Source organism: Notolepis coatsorum (assembly GCF_963971535.1).
Source record: "Notolepis coatsorum genome assembly, contig: SCAFFOLD_512, whole genome shotgun sequence".
Lineage (NCBI taxonomy): Eukaryota > Metazoa > Chordata > Actinopteri > Aulopiformes > Paralepididae > Notolepis > Notolepis coatsorum.
Genome location: NW_028174161.1, coordinates 26682 through 54418, shown reverse-complemented (window position 1 = coordinate 54418; position 27737 = coordinate 26682). Strand labels below are relative to the sequence as shown.

Below are 27737 nucleotides of genomic sequence, written 5' to 3'. Positions count from 1 at the left end.
GCTCATCATGGCCTCAGAGAGACGCGTGTCTGAGAAGCGCGACCACTCGCTGAACAGAGGCTCCACCACGTATGTTATGAAACCTACAAAAGGGACGACAATAATATCAGTCAATGGTTCGTTCCTTGTTAACTAAATCAGATTTAATTCATTTCTCTTTCTCTCCATCTGTATAAATAGTGAATAGTATGTAGGGATGGGGGGGGGGGAAATCAATACAGCGATGCATAGCAATATTTTGTGTGCAGATATTATATTGATACACTGACGGCGATATTTAAAAAAAAAATCAAATAATAATCATTTTAAATTGGAGTGAGATGAACAGACAAAACATTATCTTATCAGATAAAACTGATGATTTATATATATATACAGTATATATGTTTTATGTTGGGGACATAATTTGCAGTTGAAAAAAGGTAATAAATCACAATATATCATGATATTATTATCGTGACTAGTATCGTGATAACATGGTATCGTGGGGCCTCTGGTGATTCCCAGCCTAATAGTATAATTATGCCTTTAGCTTCTGTGAAATCTGAAGGCTGGAAGAACAAGATGGCAACAAACCCATTGTAACAGACTTTAAATAAAATTTAAAAAAAAATCACAATTGTGACAAGACATTCTGAATTAATTTGTATTTGTGACTGGTGTAGAGTTTGTTCTCACCTATCTGTATATTGGCCATAGTGTTTGTCACTGTGGTGTAGTTTGTTCTCACCCATCTGTATATTGGCCATATTTTTTGTGACTGTGGTGTAGGGCTGCACGATAAATCGATATCGCGATTTGGAATGATGCAATTATCAAATCGCAAAAAAAATATATATATATATATCGCAATTTTTAATTTTTTTTAACCAGGCAGTCCCATTGAGATACAAGATCGGTTTGGGAGAGGGAGGTAAGGGGTTTTAGATTGTGTGTTGTGAAGTTTAGACTTCAGAGAGGGAGAGTAAAGTACAGAAAAAAAGGTACTGTTGGGTACCGGTATCGATTCCCAGGTAAAAATAAACATTTTCAGGCTCGGTGTCCCGAAAAGACCCACCGCGTAGGCCAGATGCAAGCCGCATTTTACAATAAACCTTTGTAGGGTTGCTTATTTTTTTATTTTATTATAATCGCAAATGTAATCACAATTGCAATATCCGTCAGATAAATCGCAATTAGATTATTTCCCAAAATCGTGCAGCCCTACGTGTGGTGTAGTTTGTTTGATTGATTGATTGAAAAATGTATTAACAGATTGCAGAAAGGGTACAATACAGTACAGCTCAATACACACAATTGTTAAGGGGATGCAGACCAGAGAAAGACTTTCGTCTTGTTTACATCAGGGTCCCCCATTTTCAATTAATCATATATATATTCATCATATATGACATACACGATATACAGATAGACAGTACTGCTACATCTATACATTTATGACATACCAGATTTACAAATACAGTACTGTTTGTGATACAAAAAGAGTCTAAAAAAGAGAGTATATACATTTGACGTAGAAACTGTACATTGGAGGAGGTTGGGTAGGTGGGGTGGGGGGAACTGTACATTGGAGGTGGTTGGGTGGGTGGGGTGGGGGGTTGGGTAGGCGGGGTGGGGGAAACTGTACAACTGTACAAGCAAAACTGTACATTGGAATATCGACGAAACCTTACTTGGTCCCAAGAAGAGGGTCTCGTGTATTATTGGGTTAGGACATTTACTGTACATTTACAGGGGCTAGTTTCGAATTGCAGTCTCCCGTAGGTGCTCTTTGAGAGTGGTTTTGAAAGTGGGTAGTGATTCACATTCCTTTACAGCTTTGGGTAGGGCGTTCCACATTGATGTGGCATAATTGCGAAACGTGTTTAGTCCCTTGTTTGAGCTGAATCTGGGTTTAACATGATTTGTGGAGCTCCCTCTGGTGTTGTGGTTGTGGTATTCACTGACCTTTGGGAAGTATTTTTACATGTACATGGGTACCTTAGTCGTGTAGTGTATCTTGTAGACCAGGCCCATTGCAAGTTGCTGTACTCTGTCGTCTACTCTAAGCCATCCTAGGTAGTCAAAGTGGGCAGGGGTGAGGTGGGTACTAGGAGTAAGGTCAAGTAGTACGGTAGTCTGACCAGTTTGTTTTGTGATGTTTGTAATCTTGTTTTTAGCACCTTTGAGGTGCTTTGGTACCATGAGGTGCAAGCATGAATGAATGAATGAATGAATGAAAACTTTATTTAACAGATTGCAGAATGGGTACAATACAGTACAAGTCAAGTCAAGTCAAGAGTTTTAATTGTCACGGCATACAGGTATACAATGAAATGCGGGTGGTCTTGCCCGCAACGATGTGCAATACAGTGGTACATATAATAGAATCAAAAGAAGAAACAACATTGTGCAGTAACAGATAGCAGGTAACATGGAGTGACATCTCGGTATCTGTACATAGTTATTTACAGCGCATGTGTGACATGCTAGTTAGCTTTGGTAGTGCAATACACTGTTCCTGTTATTCTAATTTAAAGTGACCTTTCCTTTGGCCATAAGTGTGCGTGTGTGCGACATGAGTGTGTGCCCGCTCATGTTAAAGTGTTAAGTGGCTGCTCGTGTGTGAGCGTGCACAGTGTGCGTGTCGTGTGTGTGTTCATGTGTGCTTGTGTGTGGACAGTTCAATGTTCTGAGCACTCAATGTACATTGTTCATGGCTCTGATGGCCTGGGGGAAGAAGCTGAGCCTAAACCGCTCTGTCCTAGTAGCTGAGATTTGCAGGCGTCTGCCTGACCTCAGCAGCTGAAACAGGCTGTTATTGGGGTGGTGAGGGTCTTTCATTATCCTGCAGGCTCTGGATTTGCACCTCTTGTTGTATAGAACCTGCAGGGGGGGTAGTGCAATACCCGTGGTACGCTCGGCTGAGCGCACCACTTTCTGTAGGGCCTTCTTGTCCTGTGCCGTGCTGTTTCCATACCAGGCAGTGATGTTTCCGGTCAGGATGCTCTCTACAGCTCCTGAGTAGAAGGACTGGAGTATCTTCCCCGATACTCTGAACTTCCTTAACTGTCTCAGGTGGTAGAGACGCTGTTTCGCCTTCTTTACTACTGTGCCTATGTGTGTTGACCATGTCAGGTCCTCTGAGATGTGGACCCCCAGGTACTTGAAGCTGCTCACCCTGTCCACGGTAGCCCCGTTTATCATCAGTGGTGTGTGTGTCTCCTGCTGTCCTCTCCTATAATCCACGATCAGTTCCTTGGTTTTGCCAATGTTCAGGAGCAGGCTGTTGTCCTGGCACCAGCGTTCCAGTACCTCCACCTCCTCCCGGTAGGCCTTCTCGTCGTTGTCCGAGATCAGCCCCACCACCACCGTGTCATCTGCGAACTTCACTATGGAGTTGGAGCTGAACTTGGCCACACAGTCGTGTGTGTAGAGTGAGTACAGCAGGGGGCTCAGAACACAGCCCTGGGGGGACCCGATGCTCAGGGTGATGGTGTTGGAGGTCTGACCCCCCACCCTGACCGCCTGGGGTCTTTCGCTCAGAAAGTCCAGTACCCAGGCGCTCAGGGCGGAGCTCAGACCTAGCTCGATCAGCTTGTCCACCAGTCTGGTGGGGACTATGGTGTTGAACGCTGAGCTGTAGTCAATGAACAACAGTCTCACATAGCCCCCCTTCTGACGGTCAAGGTGCGAGAGGGTGCTGTGCAGTACCTGGGAGACCGCGTCGTCGGTGGACCTGTTTGTCCTGTATGCAAATTGCATAGGGTCCATATCACTGGGGAGGGAGGCACAAATGTGGTCCTTGACCAGCCTCTCGAAACATTTCATGACCACAGAGGTGAGTGCCACCGGTCTGTAGTCATTTGGACATGCTGGGGAGGGTTTCTTCGGCACAGGGATGATGGTAGACCTCTTGAAGCAGGCAGGGACCACTGACTCCGCCAGTGATTGATTAAATATGACGGTGAACACAGGGGCCAGCTGGTTGGCACAGGTCTTGAGTATACGTCCTGTTATGCCATCTGGGCCAGCAGCCTTCCTGGTGTTCACCTGCATAAATGCTCTTCTCACACTGTGTTCCGACAACGAGAGAGCGTCCCCCCCCCCTCGCGGTTGCCCCCCCCCCTCCACAACAGCCGGCGCGCCAGTGACGTCACTAGCCGGAGAGCCAGCAGCGCCACTGTCTACACCAAACCGAGCGTAGAAGGTGTTGAGCTTGTCCGCGAGGGAGGCGTCGTCGCTCCCCATTGACGGGGCGCTGACTTTATAGTCAGTTATTGACTTCAGTCCCTGCCATAATCCTCTTGTGTCGTTTTGTGCCATTTGTGTCTCCAGTTTGTCAGCATATGTCCTCTTAGCAAGTTTGACTGCTTTGCGTAGAGTATAGACTGAAGCCTTATACTCCTCCATGTTTCCTGACTCTCTACCCAGGTTGTAGGCGGTGGTACGAGAGTTCAGAGCTGCTCTAATAGTGCTATCCACCCACGGTTTCTGGTTTGGGAAAATCCGCACCGTTTTCCTGAGGACAATACCATCAGCTATTGTTGTTATATAGCACACCACTATGTCTGCTAATTCACTGACGTCACTGGCACTTCCTATGAACATATCCCAGTCCGTGTCTGCAAGCACGTCCTTGAGCGTGGCCTCTGATTCGTCGGTCCACTTCTTAGTCTCACGTGACACGACGGCGTCACGTGATCTCTGTTGATATGCCGGAAATAACAAGATGGAGTCATGATCGCTCGAGCTTGTGGACCCCGTTAATGGCGGAGCGGCTACTGCCTTGTAACCCGCTTTGAACGGGGAATAGCAGTGGTCGAGTGTGTTCTTCCCTCTGGTGGAGCAAGCGATGTGTTGGAAAAAGGACGGCATCACTTTCTTCAGGTTGGCCTGGTTGAAATCGCCGGCCACTACCATCGCTGCGTCTGGGTGTTTGATCTGGTGTCTGTTGAGATGATCGTGTAATTCGCCCAGCGCTTTGCCCGTGTTCGCGTGTGGGGGAATATACACGGCAGTCATGACGACTGCTGTGAACTCCCTCGGGAGGTGAAACGGACGACATAGGATAGAAAGATGTTCCAAGTCCGGCGAACACGAGTTTGAGAGGACCTGCACCCCCTCGGGATTAACCCAGGAATTGTTCGTGATGAGGCAGACTCCGCCGCCGATGGTCTTTCCTGAGCCAGCGTTGCGATCTGCACGTAAGACTGTGAAGGCATCCGAGGGAGAGACGCTTTTGTCTGGGGTCGTCGACGTGAGCCATGTCGCTGTGAGACATATAATGTTGATGTCTCTCATCTCCCGTTGGAACCGGACCCTCGCTCTCAGATCATCCATCCTACCCTCCAACGAACGGGCATTCGCCAGAAAGATGGATGGAATTGCTGGGCGGTAAGCAGCTCTTTTTAGTCTCAATCTGATACCTCCTCGTCTTCCTCTGTGTCTTCTCCTGCCGTCGCCTTTGTTCTTTTCTTTGCCGCCATTCTCCCGTCTGATTTCTGCTGGCCATTCTAGGTCAAAAGTGTCTCCAAACTCCTCTTTGAGCCCGGGGTTCAGGTCCATAAGTGTCTGACGGTCGTATGACGTACCCGCCAGTGTTGCTTTAAATAAAAAAGTAGCAAGTACGGCTCAATACATACAATTGTTAAGGGGATGCAGACCTGAGAAAGACGTTTGTCTTGTTTCCATCAGGGTCCCCCATTTTCAATTCATATAGACATTTATGACATACACAACATACATGACATTTATGGCATAGGGACATATAGGTATTTAGTACTGATACATTTGTGACATAGGCGGTATTCAAATATACAGTACTGTTACCCCTAGATCCTGACAGAGTATATACATATGATGGGGAGGGGACTGTACATTAGGAGGGGGTGGGTGGGTGGGAGGGAAATATACATACGGCGGGGAGGGAATATATACATGCGGTGGGGAGGAGACTGTCTATTAGGAGGTGGTGGGGGTTTTGGGCATTTACGGTGGCCAGTTTCGAATTGCAGCCTCCCGTAGGTGCTCTTTAAGAGCGGTTTTGAATGTGGGCAGGGATTCACATTCCTTTACAGCTTTGGGTAGGGCGTTCCACATTGTTGTGGCATAATTGCGAAACGTGTTTAGTCCCTTGTTTGAGCCGAATCTGGGTTTCACATGATTTGTTGAGCTTCCTCTGGTGTAGTGGTTGTGGTATTCACTGACCTTTGGGAAGTATTTTGACATGTACATGGGCACCCCGGTCGTATAGTGTATCTTGTAGACCAGGCCCATTGCAAGTTGCTGTACTCTGTCGTCTACTCTAAGCCATCCTAGGTTGGCAAAGTGGGCAGGGGTGAGGTGGGTTCTGGGGTTCAGGTCAAGTAGTAGTCTGACCAGTTTGTTTTGTGATGTTTGTAATTTTGTTTTAAGCGCCTTTGAGGTGCTTTGGTACCATGAGGTGCATAGTCATAGTACCCTTGAATGAGTGCTCCTGCCAGAGTCTTCAGGGTATTCTTGTTTACCAGAGAGGAGATCCGGTACAATACCGGTAATCTAGTTCGTTGGTTGACTTTTTTTGATTACATTGGATGCCATTTTGTCACAGGAAAGATTTGCCTCTAGGATGGAACCTAGGTATGTAATTTCATCTTTCCTTGTGACAATATTGTCACCCACTGTAACTGAGAAGCCGTCGGTCTTGCTGAGTTTGTTATTTGATCCGAAGAGAATGGACTCTGTTTTACCCAGGTGTAATGATAGTTTGTTATCAGTGAGCCAGGTGCAGATTCTGCCGAGTTCTGAGCTGAGGGTTTTTTCAACCTGTAACTTGTTCTTGTCAGAGACCAGCAGGGCTGAGTCGTCCGCGAACAAGAACAAGTTGCAGTCACAAGCTGACGACATGTCATTTGCATAAATTAGGAACAGTAGCAGTCCTAGTATGCTTCCTTGTGGAACACCACAGCTCACTGTGAGGGGGGGGGATAGGGTACCATTTACCTCCACCATCTGTTATTTCCCCTCAAGGTAGGATTGCATCCAGCTCACTGATTGACAAGCTAAAAGCAATTGGTTTTAGCTTGTCAATCAGAATGGAGTGATTGACAGTGTCGAAGGCCTTTTGTAGGTCCAGCATGACCATGCCGCAGTATTTGCCCGCATCCACCTCTTGTTTGATGTGGTCGTTCAAATAGAGAAGGCATGTGTCAGTGGAGTGGGATGTTCTGAAGCCAGATTGGAATTTGTAGATTAGATTACCGGTAGTTTCCGCTAGGTACTTTTCGACCTGTTCGTAGACTATTTTTTCCATGACTTTCGAGATGGAGGTAAGAATAGAAACAGGGCAGTAGTTGCCTGGGTCTAATTTGCTGCCCTTTTTGTGCAGGGGTGTCACTCTCGCAATTTTGAAGTCCTTGGGGACGTGTCCCTGTTTTATGGAGAGGTTTATTATGTGTGTGATGACTGTTCTCTGTGATCTGTATATTGGCCATAGATCTGGTATGTCATAAATGTCTAGATGTAACAGTACTGTCTACCTGTATGTTATGATGAATTGAAAATGGGGGACCCTGATGTAAACAAGACGAAAGTCTCTCTGGTCTGCATCCCCTTAACAATTGTGTGTATTGAGCTGTACTGTACCGTACCCATTCTGCAATCTGTTAATACAATTGTCAATCAATCAATGGTGTTTGATTGACTGTGGTGTAGTTTGTTCTCACCTATCTGTATATTGGCCATAGTGTTTGTGACTGTGGTGTAGTTTGTTCTCTGTAGGATGTTCCATGAGGGACATTTAGTCAAACGCATGCGCAGATCATGTAGAACGTAGGCTTGCTTACCCGGTGATACAGGTGCTCTGTGTTCAGGCATCCGAGTATATTCCTTGCCCCCCCCACCGCTCACTCTCACATATCAGTGCCCACGTTGGTCAAATAAAAAAATAAAAAAGTAAAATACTAAGTGTGCCATCAATACTTAGTCAGACAACATTATAAACTGAAAGTGTCTGCGCGTACAGACTAGAGTAGCTTAAGTTTCACTTCTAGAGTATTTAATTTCACGTGAAGCAGAGAAAAAAGGCTAGAGACGAGATGAAATGACACAACGATGGCGGAGGATTTGGCAATATATATATAAATATCTTTTTATTGTTTTTCCCCCCCTTTTTACACAAACCACAAAAAGACATTGAAATTGAAAGACAGACATCGAAACATGAATAAAAAAAAATGAATGCTTTAACTCTGGAGATTAATTGGAATTATTTAAAGCATTAAAATAAATGTATCTAGATTAATCTATGGAGTGAAAAATCCTCAACGTTCTGAACTTTCAGCAGTATATTTGCTTGTTCCTTTTCTGCACTGACTCATAAAATCATCTGACATGAAGATGGAACACATCCTTGTTGTCAATATGATTTACATTACTGGTAGTTCATACAAGACACCATCGTCCTCCAAGCCAATCTGCACCCCAAATTAGGCCTGGGTTGTTTCCCATTTCTGTTAGCGCCACGGACATAAGAAAGAGGTCTAGCTGAGTCAATGTTCATGGTTTTGTTGAACACCTGTATTTCACAGGAGAGAAACTGTATTCAAAGAAAGCCACCAAAATAGTCTTTGAAGCTAAATATACTCTCTTTGTGTTGATTCTACACTAACTCCATGATTTTACTCAAGTAAATATCCGTTACAAGCTCCGGTCTCAAGCAGAAAAATGCCATCCTTAATCTAGATTAATCTAGACCAACTACAGAAAACCATGAGATCAATTAGTTAATTTCCTTTAATCCATTGACAGCACTAACAAACAAATAATAATAATAATAATAATAATAATAATAATAATAATAATAATAATAATAATAATAATAATAATAATAATAATAATAATAATAATAATAATAATAATAATAATAATAATAATAATAATAATAATAATAATAATAATAATAATAATAATAATAATAATAATAATAATAATAATAATTATAATTATAATAATAATTATAATTATAATAATAATAATTATAATTATAATTATAATTATAATAATAATAATAATAATAATAATAATTATTATAATAATAATAATAATAATAATAATAATAATAATAATAATAATAATAATTATAATTATAATAATAATAATAATTATAATAATTATAATAATTATAATAATAATAATAATAATAATAATAATAATAATAATAATAATTATAATAATTATAATAATTATTATAATAATTATAATAATTATAATAATTATAATAATAATAATAATAATAATAATAATAATTATAATTATAATTATAATTATAATTATAATAATAATAATAATAATAATAATAATAATAATAATAATAATAATAAAACCCCCCCCCCCCCCCCCCCCTATACACACAGGATCAATATAAGATTTAAACGCCACAGCCGCCCGACTGGACAGAAGCTCAGAGGACCTGTCCAGACCAGCAAATTATGTTTGCGTGATGAGCTAAATATACATTTATCAATCAATGAACTGATGGTTTATTAAAAAATTTGGACCTAACATCAACTCTTCTACGGACAGACACAGCGGATCAATGTAGTCGCATGGCGTTAAAGATCAAAGTAAGCGCTCTACAGATATTGAGCGTAATTTTGTAAAATGTCTGGCATTACCGGTAATATTCATGGGTTATTTCACATCAGCGCGGCAACCCAAGTACAGCGCTTCTAGCGGCTTTCTCCTGCACACCACTAATGTAGTGTGGAGAAAGGTCTGGCTATGCCTCACTAAGCGATGCCTTTCTCTGCATCTCCCTAAATCCTACTCGAATGTCAAATTGATTCAGATTCCTTTACCGTCACAGCTTTTAAATATATATATTTTTTTAATACATACATTTAGAAAAACGTGAGATGCTCGTTTGCCCCAGCTCCTCAACCGCTGTAGATTTGTAAACAACAACGGTCTATAAAGCCTATACAATACAAGGTATATGTTTTTTTACAAGGTAAATCAATTATTCTACAGTGTAAGTAGCAGCAGTGTGTGCGTGTAATAAGTGTGCTTGTGTGGTGTGTGTAAGTCACTTAAGCTGCTTTTGCGTGTATGCTAATGTGATAATTTAGAGTCTCTCTCCGTCAATAGTCTGTTGCAACATATTAACACGTTGGTCGCCAAAAACGGCTTACGACGTGTTTGCCCGCCATGCGTTGAACGCCAACAACGTCGTACGCCGTTTTTTAAATCAATATTTAATTTTTTTGCCATGGCATTCATAATTCATCCAGCCAACCTCCGGAGCTGCAGCGGGACCCTGAATGAGATTGCAACGCCTCAATACCGCCGCCTGGTGGATGGTCGGGCGAGTTACACTCTCAAAACCGGAAGTTGTGATCGGTGCGTCGAGGAAATCCCTCCGGCAGTAATATCTAATATCTTGCTACGGGACTACAGATAAACACTGGCGTGCATTTGGATCGCTTCCATAACGCAATAATTGATATGATTTCTGCGTTTATTGCGCCATACAAACCGGAGATGTACACTTTATGAACATTGTTACTGAGACGAAAGTTAAGTTTACTCTATTATTACTAGATCTGGTATGTCTAGATGTAACATTACTGTCTATGTACACATGTCTAGATGTACACTTTATGAACATTGTTACTGAGACGAAAGTTAAGTTTACTCTATTATTACTACTTCAACCATTATCTAAATAAAAAAAATCTAACCCTAACTAACCTTACTGTCATGCACTTGTCCTAATAAACTAACCTACACTGTAGCACTCAACACTTTATGAACATTGTTACTGAGACGAAAGTTAAGTTTACTCTATTATTACTAGATCTGGTATGTCTAGATGTAACACTGTATGGGTACAAGTTTACTCTATTATTACATGTCTAGATGTAACATTACTGTCTATGTATAATGTACCTATGTAAACGAGACGAACCCCGCCCTCCCGCCCCCCCCCCCCCCATCCGCAACTACTTGTCCAGACCACTTATACTTGTCCAGACCGCCTCCAACCCGTCCAGCCTGGCTCTGCGGCTCTGCAGATACCCCCTACTCGTCGGGGGCGGTACCCCCCGGACCGAGGCTTCGGACGTCATCAGTACGTCACCTGATACGCGCTTCGATACAGGCTCCACTTAAAAAAAGCTGGATTGCTCGACACAAGCTCCGGAGCCTCGCTTCAAACCCTAACACACAAGCCAGGGATATGTCGCGGGTTACGGGTATATATTGGAAGATTGAGCTATCGAGCTAGAGAAAAGGACGTCGAGAAGTTCTTCAAGGGTTACGGGAAGATACTCGAAGTTGACCTGAAAATGGGTAACTTTAACGATAAACCTGGTCGTTGTCTTCTGCAATGGACGCCGGGCCGCATTGTATGTTTTGGCCTGAACACATAGACGCTAGCTAGGAGCTACATTAGCTAGCGAACCGACCGAACGTTAGCAAGCGTTATTTGCCTGCCAGCTATTTAATTATTCGATTATTTCAACGTTGCTTTTATGTGTATTAATGTGTGCAACTTGTGTTTGGGAAGTAACGTTACATTGAAAAGGTTATAGCCTCGGTAACATAGCGCACAATGCTAAGGTCCGTCTGTAAATATCCTAACCCAACCCCCTCCAATGTACAGTCATTTACCTAGTATGGTTGTCAATAGTCCAATGTACAATTGTGCTTGTTTGTACAGTGTCTCCCCCCCCCAATGTACAGTTTTGCTTGCTTATACAGTGTGCCCCCCCCCAACCACCAATGTATCCAACCCCCCCCCCACCCAACCTCCTCCAATGTACAGTTTCTACGTCAAATGTATATACTCTCTTTTTTAGACTCTTTTTGTATCACAAACAGTACTGTATTTGCAAATCTGGTATGTCATAAATGTATAGATGTAGCAGTACTGACTATCTGTATGTCATGTATGTCATATATGTTATGATGAATTGAAAATGGGGGACCCTGATGTAAACAAGACGAAAGTCTTTCTCTGGTCTGCATCCCCTTAACAATTGTGTGTATTGAGCTGTACTGTATTGTACCCATTCTGCAAGCTGTTAATAAAGTTTTCAATCAATCAATCGTTAGCCGCGTTCACAAACGTTACGTGGCCATGTTGTAGCCGGAGAGCTGCCTACCAGCCGACGGGTGCGTTTGAAATCCAATCAGTTTGATTGATTGATTGAAAACTTTATTAACAGATTGCAGAATGGGTACAATACAGTACAGCTCAATACACACAATTGTTAAGGGGATGCAGACCAGAGAAAGACTTTCGTCTTGTTTACATCAGGGTCCCCCATTTTCAATGCATCAGGAGTTGTTGCAGCCAAGCTGTTTGGACTGGATTACCAGTTTGGTAACCTTATTAACAGTTAAACGTTAATCAACGTAAGCCCCAACATACATACATTAATCCATCAAAAGTTTCACATTGTGTTCTTAACCGTCAAATAAATGAGGCCGACCTACTGCTAGATTGGAACGTGTTGTACAAAGGTAACTTTTCTGTCGGCGCGTCATCGTAAAGTTAACTTCTGCTTGCTTGGTCACAACGTGTTCAGTTGACAATTGTGTACGATTTAAAAAATAACATTGCGCCAGGTTACAGTGCCCCCCCCACGTACATATATTGCTATAGCTCTGTTCTAACTCATTGTGTCCCTCTGAAGGTATGGGTTTGTTGAGTTTGATGACCCGCGTGATGCCGATGATGCGGTGTATGACCTGAATGGGAAAGACCTGTGAGGGGAGAGAGTTATTGTGGAGCACACCAAGGGCCCTCGCAGGGATGGCAGCTATGGAGGCGGTGGTGGTGGCGGCGGCGGCGGAAGGAGTAAGTATCCAATACATTATTGTTACTATGCATTGGTGATATGTAATTGGGGGGGGGGCTTTCGTTCATTGCAAAATAAAAAATGATATAGTATATATATTTTTTCTAACTCGTCCTTGGTGGCTGATGTGCATTACATTTCTGTTCCCATGAACACATTGATTTGATCCTGGAGGAAGCGGGGTGTCTGATGGAAGATTTGCTGGTGCATTTATAATCTCATTACTGATGTTTGAGTTGACTACATTAGCCATCCATTCGTTTAGGTGAGATTTGTATGTTTCATTTAAGGCTGGGACGATTCAATACTATCACGACACTGGGGTGCCATTTCAATATGTACTGCGATTTTTGTTGCCTGGATTTAACACAATAATTATAAATTATAACCAGAGACGATATACTATGAGTCAGATTTGAGTTGATATTGTACAAACACACCTGGTTATCTAGATGTATATTGGACACCCTCAACAATGCCACTGTGTTGCAGGAAACCGAAATAACTAGGTTAGCAAGCTGCATTTAGCCTGAAAACGTCTGCATCTAGTCTCAAATGTTACTTGCCCCTTTTCTTCTAAGAGCTACATGCCAAATGTGGCCCTTTGCCCCTTGCATGATCTATCGGACCTATAACGATCTGCACACCACGGATAACAGAACAAACATTGTGTTATGCCATTGCCTGGCTACTTTGCGATGACAATCTACTGATGGATATCGAATCGGCATGGGCGAAGAATCACAATACACAATTAATCGTTTTTTTATATGAAACACACAACCTACACTATACTTCCATCTTGTTTTGGAATAAGTGGTTGCCATTGTTCTCACTCAGACACCGATGCTCAGCATGCAAGTGGGACACCGTTTAGAGATTGTACGGATGCAGAGCAGACGATCCGAGTCTATATTGTCTTGCAAATATTCTCTCTAGACATATACAAGCGCCACTACATACAGTACTTAATGCTACTTCACATCCATTGTTGTAGATTTTCATTTGAATTGATGCAGTCAAATGTGCATGCACCAGAGCCACCAATGTCTTGATTATCATGGGATTCCATTGCTGCTTGATTGAAAAATGTTCCAGTGAAATCAAGAATGCAGTTACATAAATAAGCTTTATTTGGGATATGAGGGGAAATTGGCTTTGGGTATACTTTTAATTGTCTTGTTTTCAAGATAGTACTATAAATTTGCTCATTTATTGTGATGACATATTTTGTAATCTGTTGCTGTTTTTATGCAGGACTTTTTTTTTTTTTTTTCAAACATTTTTTTGAACGATCTGCACACCACGGATAACAGAACAAACATTGTGTTATGCCATTGCCTGGCTACTTTGCGATGACAATCTACTGATGGATATCGAATCGGCATGGGCGAAGAATCACAATACACAATTAATCGTTTTTTTATATGAAACACACAACCTACACTATACTTCCATCTTGTTTTGGAATAAGTGGTTGCCATTGTTCTCACTCAGACACTGATGGTCTGCTCAGCATGCAAGTGGGACACAAGAGTCCTTTGCTGACTGCCTGCCCCTATTGCTGGCCATGGTGTCCCTTTCCAAGAGTGTGGTTTGACCATTCTGGGCCCCTGGGCAGACCAAAAAAGGGAGCCATTGTGAATGAAGACCGCTTTTCCCATTAGGCCCAGGCCGGGTGGTGAGGATGCCATGGGGTTAGGAACAGATGTGGGTTGAGCTCTTATAGGTGCCTGAAACAAAACATGTTTTTATTAAAAGTGAAATGTTTAGATGTGATAGTTTAGAAACTTGCTTTAGTTCACAGTAAGTACTTCTCAGTCAGATTTTTATGTTTTTTTTATTTGTATTTGATTTATGTTTTTGAGAAGCGTAGGTCTATTCATGTAACATTTTACTACATTGATTTAAATCAGTTAGGATTGTGTTGTATAGGCCTAGATGTTCTCCATAAAGAGGCACGGCATCGCTGTCTTAGGCAAGATGAGTTCGTTTTAAAGAGTAATTAGTTTTTCATTTAGATTATTAAATTTTTTTATGTAGCTTTTTGTCATTGCTTTCCCCCGTTTTTGTTTCCTTTCTCCCAGATTTATATGGACATTGTAGTGTGCAGCTTGGAGTTTAGCATTAATGGATTTATCTCAGTCGGGCTCCTGTCCTCACCGTTATCTGCTCTTTGCTTATTGCCTTGAAAGGTGGATATGGGCGTGGCGGAAGAGATCGATATGGCCCACCTGCGCGCACAGATTGTCGACTCATTGTTGAGAATCTTTCCAGCCGATGCAGTTGGCAAGACTTGAAGGTAGGGCTGCAACGATTAGTCGACATAATCGACGACGTCGATTATAAAAAATCGTTGACGAGAAATTGTTGCGTCGATTAGTCATAAAAAAAAAAATTTAATTTTTTTTTTTTTTTTTTTTTTTTTTTTTGTGCACTACCTATCTTTGTGAGAGTGGCTTCTCAGAGTTCCAGACAACATCATAACATGATGATCCCATAGCAAATTTTGGACATTGAAAACATTGTTCCCCTGCAGGAGATGATGATCAGACTAGACACACAATACATTACACACGCACTCCTCTCACTCACACACAGCGATCAGAGTAAGACACACACATACACACTCCTCTCACTCACACACAGCGATCAAAGTAAGACACACACACATACACACTCCTCTCACTCACACACAGCGATCAGAGTAAGACACACACACATTCACACTCCTCTCTCACACACAGCGATCAGAGTAAGACACACACACATTCACACTCCTCTCACTCACACACAGCGATCAGAGTAAGACACACACACATACACACTCCTCTCACTCACACACAGCGATCAGAGTAAGACACACACACATACACACTCCTCTCACTCACACACAGCGATCAGAGTAAGACACACACACATTCACACTCCTCTCACTCACACACAGCGATCAGAGTAAGACACACACACATTCACACTCCTCTCTCTCACACACAGCGATCAGAGTAAGACACACACATTCACACTCCTCTCACTCACACACAGCGATCAGAGTAAGACACACACACATACACAAATTACACGGTACACACCTCTCACTCACACAGCGATCAGAGTAAGACACACACACAAATTACACAGTACACACACTCCTCTCACTCACACAGCGATCAGAGTAAGACACACACACATACACACACACACGGACTCCTCTCACACACAGCAAACAAAAGTTATTTAAAGTACACTTCCACTTTAATTTGTATTATTTAATTTATTTATCTTGTTATGAGTGATTGCTGTATTGTTCTTCAAATACATTTTCATTTAAAGTGGCTTAAAGATCCAAATTCAAATGTTTCATGAGTCATTATTTTAATTTGCTATGGGATCATCATGTTATGATGTTGTAGTTTGGTCCTGACAAGAGTCTCAAAGTCTGGGGTGATGGTAGACAAGCAACTCTGAGGTCATGCTCAATGTCCAATCTGTTCCTCTGCTCTGTCTTCAGCTGGACCAGAGCTGAGAAGCCACTTTCACAAAGATAGGTAATTATAAAAAAAAAAATCCTCTTTTTTTTTTTTTTTTTTTTTTTTTTTGTTGTTGTTTACATTGGTTTTCGATTAGTCGACTAATCGAAAAAATAATCGGCAGATTAGTCGACTACCAAATTAGTCATTAGTTGCAGCCCTACTTGAAGGTATGCAGTTACACTTATGAGTCGTGAAGTCTTGAGGATGAAACGTCACTGCAGAGTAGGGGTGGCAGTGTTTCCCACAGGATTTTATGAGACTGTGGTGGGTGAACCTCGGCCCCTCTAGGCGGGTCCGGGGGCATGCCCCCACCGAAACTTTTTTGTACATTTTACAGTTAAATGCATCAATCTGGTGCACTTTGAGAGCAAAATAAAGAGGCTAGCCTAGATCTATGATGAACTTTGTGCTCAAAACACAAAATCGACTAGACTAGTGCTTCCCAATCCTCTCGAAGCACCCCAGCCGTTCAATGTATTTGTTAAATTCCACCACCAGAACACCTGATTCAACTTAACTAGCCCTTTATTAGTTGAATCAGGTGTGCTGGTGGTGGAATTTAACAAATACATGGAACGGCTGGGGTGTCGGTTTGGGAACCACTGGACTAGAGCAGACATTTGAGCCATCAAAGAAATGAAGCAAAAGTGGTTACCTGGGCATACAAAATAATATTGTTTGGTTCCTTGGTTGTCAGTTAAGGCCATGAGTAGGTAGTGAATCTTTTTATTTTTTTTTATTTGATCTCTTCCCATGGCGACTATGGATAGGGAATTTCTTTATGTAATTAAAATGTGCACGACAACATGAATGCATGTACTCTGCCAGCATGTTTAATATCCATAATACTAAAGGTTTGACTAAGATTTTTATGAAACCTTTTTATAATTTTTTATTTTTTTTAATTCGGCAACCGGAACCAAACCATTATTTTTGTTAGGCCTTGTGTTGAACTGGTTTATTTTTTAGAAAATAAAAAAATATACTGGATTACTATTACAACTACTACCACGGCCAATTACTACAGTCCATCCACTATCAAATAATATGTATATATGGTATTGAATCTTGCTCATTGTGTGTGACCTCAGTGCTCGGGTCCTGTTTGGTGTGTGAGATCTTGTTATTTGAATCCTGGCTGGTCTGGTTGACCTCAGTGCTCGGGTCCTGTTTGGTGTGTGGCCTCAATGCTTGCATCCCGGACGGTCCGTCCGCGTCTCTACTTAACCGTAGCTCCATTTCTGCAGACCCCTCTCTGATTGGTTGAGCCCATTTCTGCAGACCCTTCTCTGATTGGCCGAGCATGCGCATGAGCCGCGACAAGCTCCTCTAGCCAGGAATCGAAACTCCGTTAACACTTTAATCGCCGGAGACGCCGAAACTCGCCATTGCCCGCCATGCTCATTCTGCCGAAGACGCCGTAACACGTCTTTGATATCAATATTTCAAAAATCTGTGATCGAAATCATATTTCTCCCCCGGGGACCTGAGATATACTGATGGCGCTCTTAACGGTTCAAGAGCGCCATCTGGTGGCCGATCGGCAGATCGCCCAACAGGAAGTGACGCGCCAAACAGGAAGTGCTCACCCATATTTCGTCCGGGCACTCGCAATCGTTAGCAGGACTCCATCTTGACACAGTGAACACCGATCGATGCAAATAACTCTATAAACAACATGATTTGGACGTATATACTATTATACAACCTGGAAATGGATCGGATATTTCGACATCCCATAATAGAACAAATTCTGTTCCACGCTCATCTCCCAACGCCGCGAGGAAGGTATGGTGAGTTTCAGCGTTATTTTCTAATGTCTTCTATACTAACTGCTCTGATGATCATATGACCCACACTAGATGAATGATATAACGTTGCCCACGGAATTATAAACGACCCCCCGCCCATCCGGTCAACATCAGATCATACGTAGTAACTTCTAGAAGTACCTCCAGTTGACATTTTTTATCTGGCACCGATCGCTATCAAACTGTATTTGATCATCAATATAATGCATTTGGGGCTATTAATCAAGTTCTGGAGAAAGCTGCAGAAAACGATAAAAACATACTTTAGACCGTATTTTAGTATGAATATGTGAATGAAAAGGTATAACGTTGCTACACCCTGAACAATAGATATAGGACATTGAATGGGCCATAATAATGTCAATTTAGCAATACAATTTAAAAAGTTATAGCCCTGCAAAGAAGGGGAACTTCTCCATAGACAAATAGAGATGGCGAGGGATGGTAAATTATGAATTTAACCATGGCGATCAAAGTGTTAAGCTCCAGAGAGAGAGGCTGAAAACCCACAGTTCTTGCCCGACGGATGGGAGCCGAATCCCTGATCAGAGTTTTCTGATGAATACCCCCAAAACATGGAGGTCGCGAACGCAATTTATACGCATGGAAGTATTGATTACGCCATAACGAATCATTAAAAAAATCATATCAACCAATCAGAGAGGGGCTAAGCCAATCAGAGAGGGGTCTGCAGAAATGGGCTCAACCAATCAGAGAGGGGTCTGCAGAAATGGGCTCAACCAATCAGAGAGGGGTCTGCAGAAATGGAGCTACGGAAAGTAGAGACGCGGTCCGTCCGACCTCGGTGCCAGAGTCCTGGTTGGTCCGGTTGTATCCAGCGTCTCTTTGTCCCTCTTTTGGGGGTCGTCTGTTCCACTTCTCCCGAACTAGCCTCCATGCTCCTCTGAATATTCTGTATTGCATCGAGTCCAGCCTGCGTGTTGATTTGCATGTTAGCATCGTTAGCATTCTGTATTGCTTCTAGCCTGATCCGAATGCTAACTTGCATATTCATCGTGTTAGCTTCCATGTTAGCTTGTAGCTCCGTCTCCAGCCAGACCTCGCTGTGGTCTAACGTTATACTTGCTGCGTCATCTCCTCGTGTTGTACCTCTCGACTCATTGTTGAGAATCTTTCCAGCCGATGCAGTTGGCAAGACTTGAAGGTATGCAGTTACACTTATGAGTCGTGAAGTCTTGAGGATGAAACGTCACTGCAGAGTAGGGGTGGCAGTGTTTCCCACAGGATTTTATGAGACTGTGGTGGGTGAACCTCGGCCCCTCTAGGCGGGTCCGGGCCCTTTGTCGTATTTTCTTTGTCGGGGGTCACTCTTCTCTCACTTCTCCTCGAGTTTTGTGCACTGGGTCTTGTCATCTTTCTTTTATCTTCGAGTTGTTACTTTTTATCGTGTTTTATAACTTTTTATTACCTTTCTTGAATTTTGGACCGGGAGCTCTGTTCTGCAGCTGCTCACCCGCTCCTCGTCAAACCGGAAGTCCCCTCTCAATCATTCTTATCAGCGCTCGGTTACTTAACTCGCACAGCTCTCTTGGGAAACACTTGTTTGGTGTGATATATATATTGTTTTTTAAATTTTTCTTTAGTCTAGACCCAGAAAATAATCTTTTTCAGAAAACCCTGTCTTACTGTATATTTGGTACAAACGGGGAAACAAAATTTAGCTTAGTCAACTCTTTCACCTACCCTTTTTTTTATTTGAAAAGTGAGCCAATCTTTCTGACTTTTACTTTCCAGGACTACATGAGGCAGGCGGGCGAGGTGACGTACGCCGACACCAACAAGGGCCGTAGGAATGAGGGGGTGATAGAGTTCCGGCTGTACTCTGACATGAAGAGAGCCCTGGAGAAGCTGGACGGCACAGAGGTCAACGGCAGGAAGATCCGTCTCATCGAGGATCGTCCCGGTGCCAGACGGAGCCGCCGTTCCTACTCTCGCAGCCGCTCCAGGTGACGCAATCCTACCAAATGGTCCATGCCAGTGTGTTCCCAAATCACTTCGTCAAGCAGGCTGTGGGTTTAAGATACTTGTTAGTAAGACACAGATTGTACCTTCTAGCCAAGCATATGTTCAGCTAATAAATGCCTTGTAGAGATTTTTCCTTCTTTTGCCTTGTGTTGCTAGTTGCACGTTTAGTGGAGTGTAGGTTCTTCCTACCTTGTTTCGTTACCTCATTGCCTGCGTCTACTGTGACCGGTCGACTTATTATATGGGCACATATTGTCAGCAACAGTTTATTTTGCCTGACATAATTTTTTTACCACAGATGGATCGTTATTGTGTGTTTCTGACACCCTCCTGTCTATATCCAGGTCTCTCTCCAGGAGCCGCAGATCTCGCAAGAGCCGCAGCCGCAGTGAAAGCAGCAGTCGCAGCCGCTCCCGCTCCAGGTCAGGAAACTGTCAATCCTGCACTAGGCTATATAGCTTACCAGCAGTGTGTAAATCATTTTATTTTGGAATGTAAGCAATGCAGTATAGTCCAGTAGCAGCAGAATATAAAGATTGCATTCATACCTATGCTGACCAGACATACCAGTTTAGCAGAGATGTTATTTATCAGGGGTGGAAACCTTTTGACGTGAAGGGACAAAATGTAACGCGGGTCGTGGACTGGACATGGATAATTTAATAGTAGTAGGTCATCTTAAGTCTAATGTCAGTGTTTATACCTTGTAGGCGAGTCAATATATGGTTTAACCCCAAAAAAATTGATACAAAAGGTTTTTCAATGGATTCTGGTAGTATTGGGCGTGCTAAATAACATACTAAAAGTCGACCAAAATCGACCCCTCCGAAAGCCGTCATTTCCAAGATGGCATCCCAGATGGCGCCGGGGCGATTAAAATGGCTATATCTCAAATTAAGAAAATGGTGCAAAGGATTTCTCAACTGATTCTGGTACCTCTGGGCATGCTCACTAACATACTAAAAATCTAGGAAAATACACCTTCCAGAAAGGCTTCATTTTCAAGATGGCGTCCAAAGTTGCGGCTGGCCAAGCTTAAAATGGCTATATATATGTCAATATAAAAATTATATAAATGATTTTGTCATTTGATTCGGGTACCCCAAGTACCCCTAGACATACTTAGGAACATACTAAAGTTTTAGGGAAATACACCTTCCGAAGAGGCTTAATTTTCAAAATGGTGTCCAAAATGACTGGGAGCTTAGAATGCCTGTATCTCAAATGGGAAAACATTTCTAAAGGATTTATAAACTGATTCTGGCACCTCTATACATTAATAACGAGCAAAATATCTAGCTAAATATATCTGCTAGGAATGCATCATTTGCATCATCAAAATGGCTGCCTGTAGCTTATTTTGGCTAAAATTAAAATTGGTTATTATATTCAACCTAGAAAGCTGGCTTTGGTGTTGAACACAAAATAAATGACCCACTTATTGTGGTCTTTAGGCCTACTCATCATCATCTTCAGGATCCTCTGGGAGAAACTTGTTATGTGGATTGTCACATTCATGAAGTTGACATGGTCCACCGACAGTAGTACAAGGTAGTCCATATTTTCTGCATGAGCAGCGAAGTGTCTTGCAGGCAGTGGTACAGTTACAATGAATGACCTTCAAGAGACTGTCTGGAGCAGCATTCATTGTTGACATGAGTGGGACAAATCTATTGTCCTGCAGGTTCCAGCCCCAGTCTAGAGCATCTATACCATCATCTGTTCCCATCCAGACCATGACCTGGTAGTATGCTCTACGACAGTGGAATTTGGTAGCAGATTCAGTTGGTGGTAGACGTTCAGGCGTTACCGTTGATGAAGCTGAGACAACCTTCTTGCTGAAAATGTTATATCTCATTTTTGCAAGCGAATCTGTGCACTTTCCACCAAAAAAGACAGCCATTGCTTGGCACCCAAGGTCATCGATCACATCTGTTGTCTGGTTTGGTACAGTGAATGCATTGGCACAAGCCTGAAGGACAGGATCCCCTTTTACAAGTTTTTGGAATGCTGTCTTTTTGCCAACTCCGAAGATCCGGGAAGTTGTGTCACAGCCAGTCACAGCATGGATGAACAGCAACTGAGAACACACATCCTGTCCGAGTACTTCTTTCAAATGGTTTATGACGTACACTTTAAAACTGCCATCAGCTTTCGACTTGTCTGATCTGAAATAAAGGCCCTTGCTATCTCTCTGTGCATAGTAAAGAAGTAAGACGAGGAGATCAGTATCTTCTCCAATCAGCGTCGTGGTGTGAAGAAGAGATGATCCCACTGCGGCCCTTACTATGTCTACATCAGCATCTCCAAGTGAATTGACCACAGTGCAATCCCGTTCTTTCAGTTCATCACTTATCATGTGGATCAGTTTCTGTTTATTCAGATCTCTTGACAGGAACTCCTCCTTCTTACCTGAGAACTCTGTCTCAGCAGTGAAGTTGACAATGGGATGAATATTGTTTCCTCTTCTTTGATGTGTGTTGTCTTTAATGGATGGCCCATCCTCATAGCCATCAAACACAATGGTTGTAGCTGAGCCATAATGTTGGATGGTGAAGTCTGCATATGACTGTGCAATTTTACCATAGCTTTGTCCGTGCTTCCATTGTATTCGGTGAAGGAGTGAACCACCATCAAGAACATAATGCTCCGTTTCTGGTACAGAATCTAGGATTGCATCACTTGCATGATCACAGATTGCGTGCGCTAGTTGTGGTTTATCAGCTTTGCGGAAGACGTTTCCGGCTTCAAAGAGGGCAGGAGGGAAAGGACTGAGTTCGTAACGCATAGCCTCCTCCAATGACCGCTCTCCAGTTTGGGAGACAATAAGGAAACGTTGAAAAAGAAGTGCAGAATCAACGATTTTTGTCCAAGGGTTATGGCTTTATCCTTTCTACAAAATGAAAATGTGAATGCCGGCTGTCCGATCATTTTGTGCATGATGTTGCGTCCAACAGAGTCATAATCATGCACGTTCACTCCATCCTCAGCGACAACACCTGTAACAACATTCCTTAAAGAAGAGTCTGGAGAGAAAGGTGAACATATAGCAAGTTTTGAAGTGATCTTCTCCAGGTCAGCAGCATCCCTTTTCATCCTTGCCTCTGTTGAATCCTTGTGCTGTTCTGATGTTGTGTATGTCTGGTTTGAGAACTCCTGCATTGCGGTGTTATACTCTGATGTTATGCCCTTTGACATTGTCCAAAGGGATCTCTGATTGTCGGTCATTCCACTTCCATGTGTCATCCCTCCTGTAGTCTTCAATGACCTCATCAATGTTGTTTCGATTACAAGATCTGAGCTGAGGCCTGCCCATGATTGGCTGCTGCGACGGATAACATGAAAACCCTTTTCAAATTGTCTGAAGACATCTGGGTGGTTGATGTGAAGCTGACTCATCTCTTGGACATAAAAGTGTGCCGATTTCAAGTAATTGTAATGCCCAGCCGCAGCGAATATCGGCATGCATTCAGAAACAGCGCATAGGTGCAAAAGCCAGGAACCTGTGCGATCTGCTGTTATCAGTGACCTAGCAACTTCTAACATGTGTTGGTAATTTAGCCACAACTGACTAGTTTTGGATCTAGCACACAGTTCCATCTTCCTTTTTCCCAGCTCTTCATTTATTGTAATGAGGGTCTCTGATGTGAACACTGTTTCCAATGGCATTTCACCCTTAACTATTGAGGTATACATTGCTTCAGACTGTTCAACCATTGCTGCAAATTCATGACTATCATCTACCATTTCTGATATTATCATGCGGTTAAGACATTAGTCAACCAGAAGATGGCCACGGAATGCTCTCTGAACTGATTTGCCTGTCATCATATGGGCTACTGAGTTCTCCCCATAGACTACCCCTAGAATGTCCTTAAGTCCTGTACTGTCCATCTGTGTACCAATTGCTCCTAGCAAATTCATAAATGTGTGAAATCCTCCTAGGAGCAGGACAAAGGACTTGAGGTGACTGCACTGTGGTGAATCTAGGATTATCTCTGCTGCTTTCCAATATAGGGGTTGGTCAAATGTAACTACTGGGGCAAGGTGGTGTTTGGATGCCAGACCACAAATGAACTCCAGTGTTGACAGAATGCATGTTTTGTCTCCGGAGTACATGTCTATCATTGGTAAGTATCTCACTGAAGACTGCCCTGGATGTTCATCTCCCTTATGAATAATGTGCATCATCCCCTGCCAACCAGGTGCAGGCTGTTTGAAATTGAACGATAACTCCCAAAGCAGATCAACCATCTTGTTACATTGTGCGAGTCTTGGAAGTTCTTTAAATGTGGTGTCTCTGCAAAAGTGTTTGGCAAAGTGATAATCTATTATCACAACTTTTGACCTCTGCACAAGATTCAGTTCATTAATTCTGAACCTCGGAATCCTTTGGTCTGTCTTCTGTCCTGGTGTCAAGGCAGCTATCATGCCCATCCCATGAAATGTCCCTTTCCCATCAATTGTTAGAATATTATGATCTACATTGTCTGCAGCAAATAAGACGGTCGTGTTCAACACATCAATATCCTTAACAAGCATGTTTGGTGCAGTACAATTTGCAGCATTCATTTCAAACCTCTGCAGTTCAGAATAGGAAGAGCAGAATCCCATCTTATTCAGCATATCTACAATGAACCGAGACCGGTTTAAGTGGTGCATTTGCACTGCTAGGCCAATTTGCAAAGGGGCAAGGACAGCTCGTGGTCGGACTGCCTGTATGATTGCGTGGCCAATACTAGCAATTTTCTGCTCTGTCTCTTTACCGACAAACAAAGCTTTTAACACAATGTGGAGTTATATATTTTTTTCTATTGAGATATATAGCCATTTTAAGCTTGGTCTGCCGCCATTTTGGACGCCATCTTGAAAATTAAGCCTTTCTGGAAGGTGTATTTTCCTAGATTAGTGAACATGCCCAGAGGTACCAGAATCGGTTGAGAAATCCTTTGCTCCATATTCTCAATTTGAGATATAGCCATTTTAATATCTCCACCGCCATCTGGGACGCCATCTTGGAAATGGCGGCTTTCGGGGGGGTCGATTTTGGTCGACTTTTAGTATGTTATTTAGCACGCCCAATACTATCGGAATCCATCTAAAAACCTTTTGTATCAATTTTTTTTGGGTTAAGTGCTTTTATTTCATAGATTGACTCGCCTATTGTGATTGTTTAAAAAGTCAAGTAGTTCAATTGCATAAAAATAGACCAAGCAGAATAATTTTTGGGAACCCTTTGGAGGGCCAATGCTTAGTTTCGGCACCTCTTTATATACGTGGGTAATTCAGGAACAATGTTACAAATACTATTATTTTTTCAATAAAATCATTTATTGCACTCTTTCTTAAACAGACAACATAACATATCAAAGTGCTTGATTTAAACTTAAACATAACATGAAAGTGCTTGACTAAAACTTAAGTCTCTTGTAACATACAAAATAACTCAGAATCGTCATAATTTAAAAAAAGTTAAGTCAAAACGTATTTTTTTTATATAAAAAAAATCGTCATTTAGAAATGAGATTGCATAGGTCTATGAATCGAGATTGCGATATTATTTCGATTAATCGCCCAGCCCTACTTACCATACTACATGAGTATTTACTATGTTTCTTTGTACTGTATATGTAGCCTACTATCCGTTTTTCTTTTCGCTTGATCCTATCCATTTCTAAAACTCCCGCCATGCTGATCTTCCAACTGTACTTCTCAAATTGCAAATGCATCAGGGATACAGAAAGCACCCCAGTTGTGCTATACATGTGCTTATTACAACAGGACTTAGCCATTAACTTGGGAAACTTCATGTGCCGCAATACACTTTCAGTTGCTTCTTATCAAGAGAGGGAACAGCTTTGTAGATAAAAGATGGCAAGACGTGCAGGATGTTTGCGGGAGAAAAAAAGCTGAATAAAATATAATCAACAAGCCCAGAATATAGTCCTAGTGAGCTGCCGCGGTATTGATATTTTCCTTACCGCACAAATTTGCGTAATATTTCATACCGCCACATCATATAACCGTCGGAATGCATTTAATTTTTAATTTTTTAGTAGTCTACTCTATAGCATATAGCCTGCCTCTAGTCTAAATGTCTATCTTTAGAGGATGACTTTGCAGCATGAATATTGTTTGGGATTCGGCAAGCACGCATTCGTTATTGAAAGTGAAACACTGATTCGAAGTCTCCCCTCTGGTCGTGCCCGGTTCACTCGGTGTTGCGGGCAGGGGTGGTAGGCTGGTAGCGCCCGGTGGTTACCCCCCCCCCGACCCTTTCTTATTATTATTATAAAGTTACTACTTGATTAACAACGGCATTCGTTTTGTGGCATTAACGTTATATAGTTACACGTTCAATAACATCAGCGTATTTACCGGACCATAGCAAGGCAAGCATTACTCAATTCATATCTCCGTTCCTTCCTTTGCTCAGAGCGTGCTGAGTTGTGCACATTCTGCGGTCTGTTAATAAAGTTTTCAATCAGACAAGTGTATAGAACAAAGGGCTTTTATTATAACATTCGTTGCAGTAAAATCATTATGCCTCGTTTTAGTACCTGTGGACTGGAGCTCTGGTAGTCCACTCCAGCGGGGATCTAATGTTAATAGCCTTGTTGTGATCAATGGCTAACATCCAGGAAGTAAAAACCTAATAGGCGCTTGTCGATTGGTGGTAACAGCAGAGGCGGGTGCAAGCGGTGTGACGTAATTGGCAGATTCGACTGTCAATCAAAATGTTTCCCTTGCATTGCTTTGGTTGAGAGTATTATTATAAAAAACAGCGTTGATGCGGTATTCAGTTAAAAGCTGCGGTGGGCGTGACGTAACAGCGATACCGCGGTATTGCGGTAACCGCGGCAGCTCTGAAGTGTATTCTGCAACAAGCCCCTGAAGGTAGACCTACACAGACAGAAGTAGGGATGCAAACCCAGAATATAACCCGACCCGACTCCCAGAATCCCGAAGAAGAAGTGTTAAAAGAATAAACGACTAAAGTACTAGATGGGTCCATGCGACTTAGAGTGAAACTAATTGGCAATTTAGAAGACAGTGTTTTGAAGTGCAGCAGTGGTTGGAAAGTAAATTAAGGAAAAGTTAAACATTTTAATTATGCAGAGTCAGTGGTCTGATCATTGGTGAGTGTCGTCACGGAGAGACAATAGTCTGGCATTTCAATTAACAATGCTAGGAAAACATCAGATTCAGTTTCCTCATTTTACTTCTCCGTCGAGCCAACTGAAGAATCCATTGTGATCGCCGGCCCGGAAAACGCGTGGATTATGTATTTACAGTACCCAATGCTGAATCAATAAACGTGATCGATATTTGGAATGGCGATCAGGAATTGGAATAATCTTTTTGGATAACATCTGATCTAAGGAATCTATTTCACCAGTCTTGGGATAATCAGAGCTATTTTCACCTATATATCAGCGTTTCCCCTATGCGTGTGTGCGATCGATCAGGAAATGAGATAATCGATATTTCAGCCCGCTTCTCTAGCGTGCATAAGTACACATATACTATCGATAATCTAGCATTTATTTGAAAACGATTCATAAATAGGCCGAAAAATTGCC

General features: G+C 42.3%; 1 protein-coding gene and 1 pseudogene across 2 annotated transcripts in view; both read left to right on the top strand.

The window, feature by feature from the left end:
• LOC311247620 overlaps positions 1 to 27737 on the top strand; it is a 131683-nt pseudogene that overhangs the window by 92244 nt on the left and 11702 nt on the right. The gene's annotated exons all lie outside the window — the stretch shown is intronic.
• LOC311247621 (serine/arginine-rich splicing factor 4-like) lies at positions 8 to 20139 on the top strand (the record flags this gene model as incomplete). The annotated part of the gene is given in 7 exon segments (XM_084338644.1): positions 8 to 69; positions 11120 to 11301; positions 11304 to 11310; positions 12660 to 12732; positions 12736 to 12823; positions 15020 to 15126; positions 19924 to 20139. Coding segments are annotated over 7 exon segments (735 nt in total).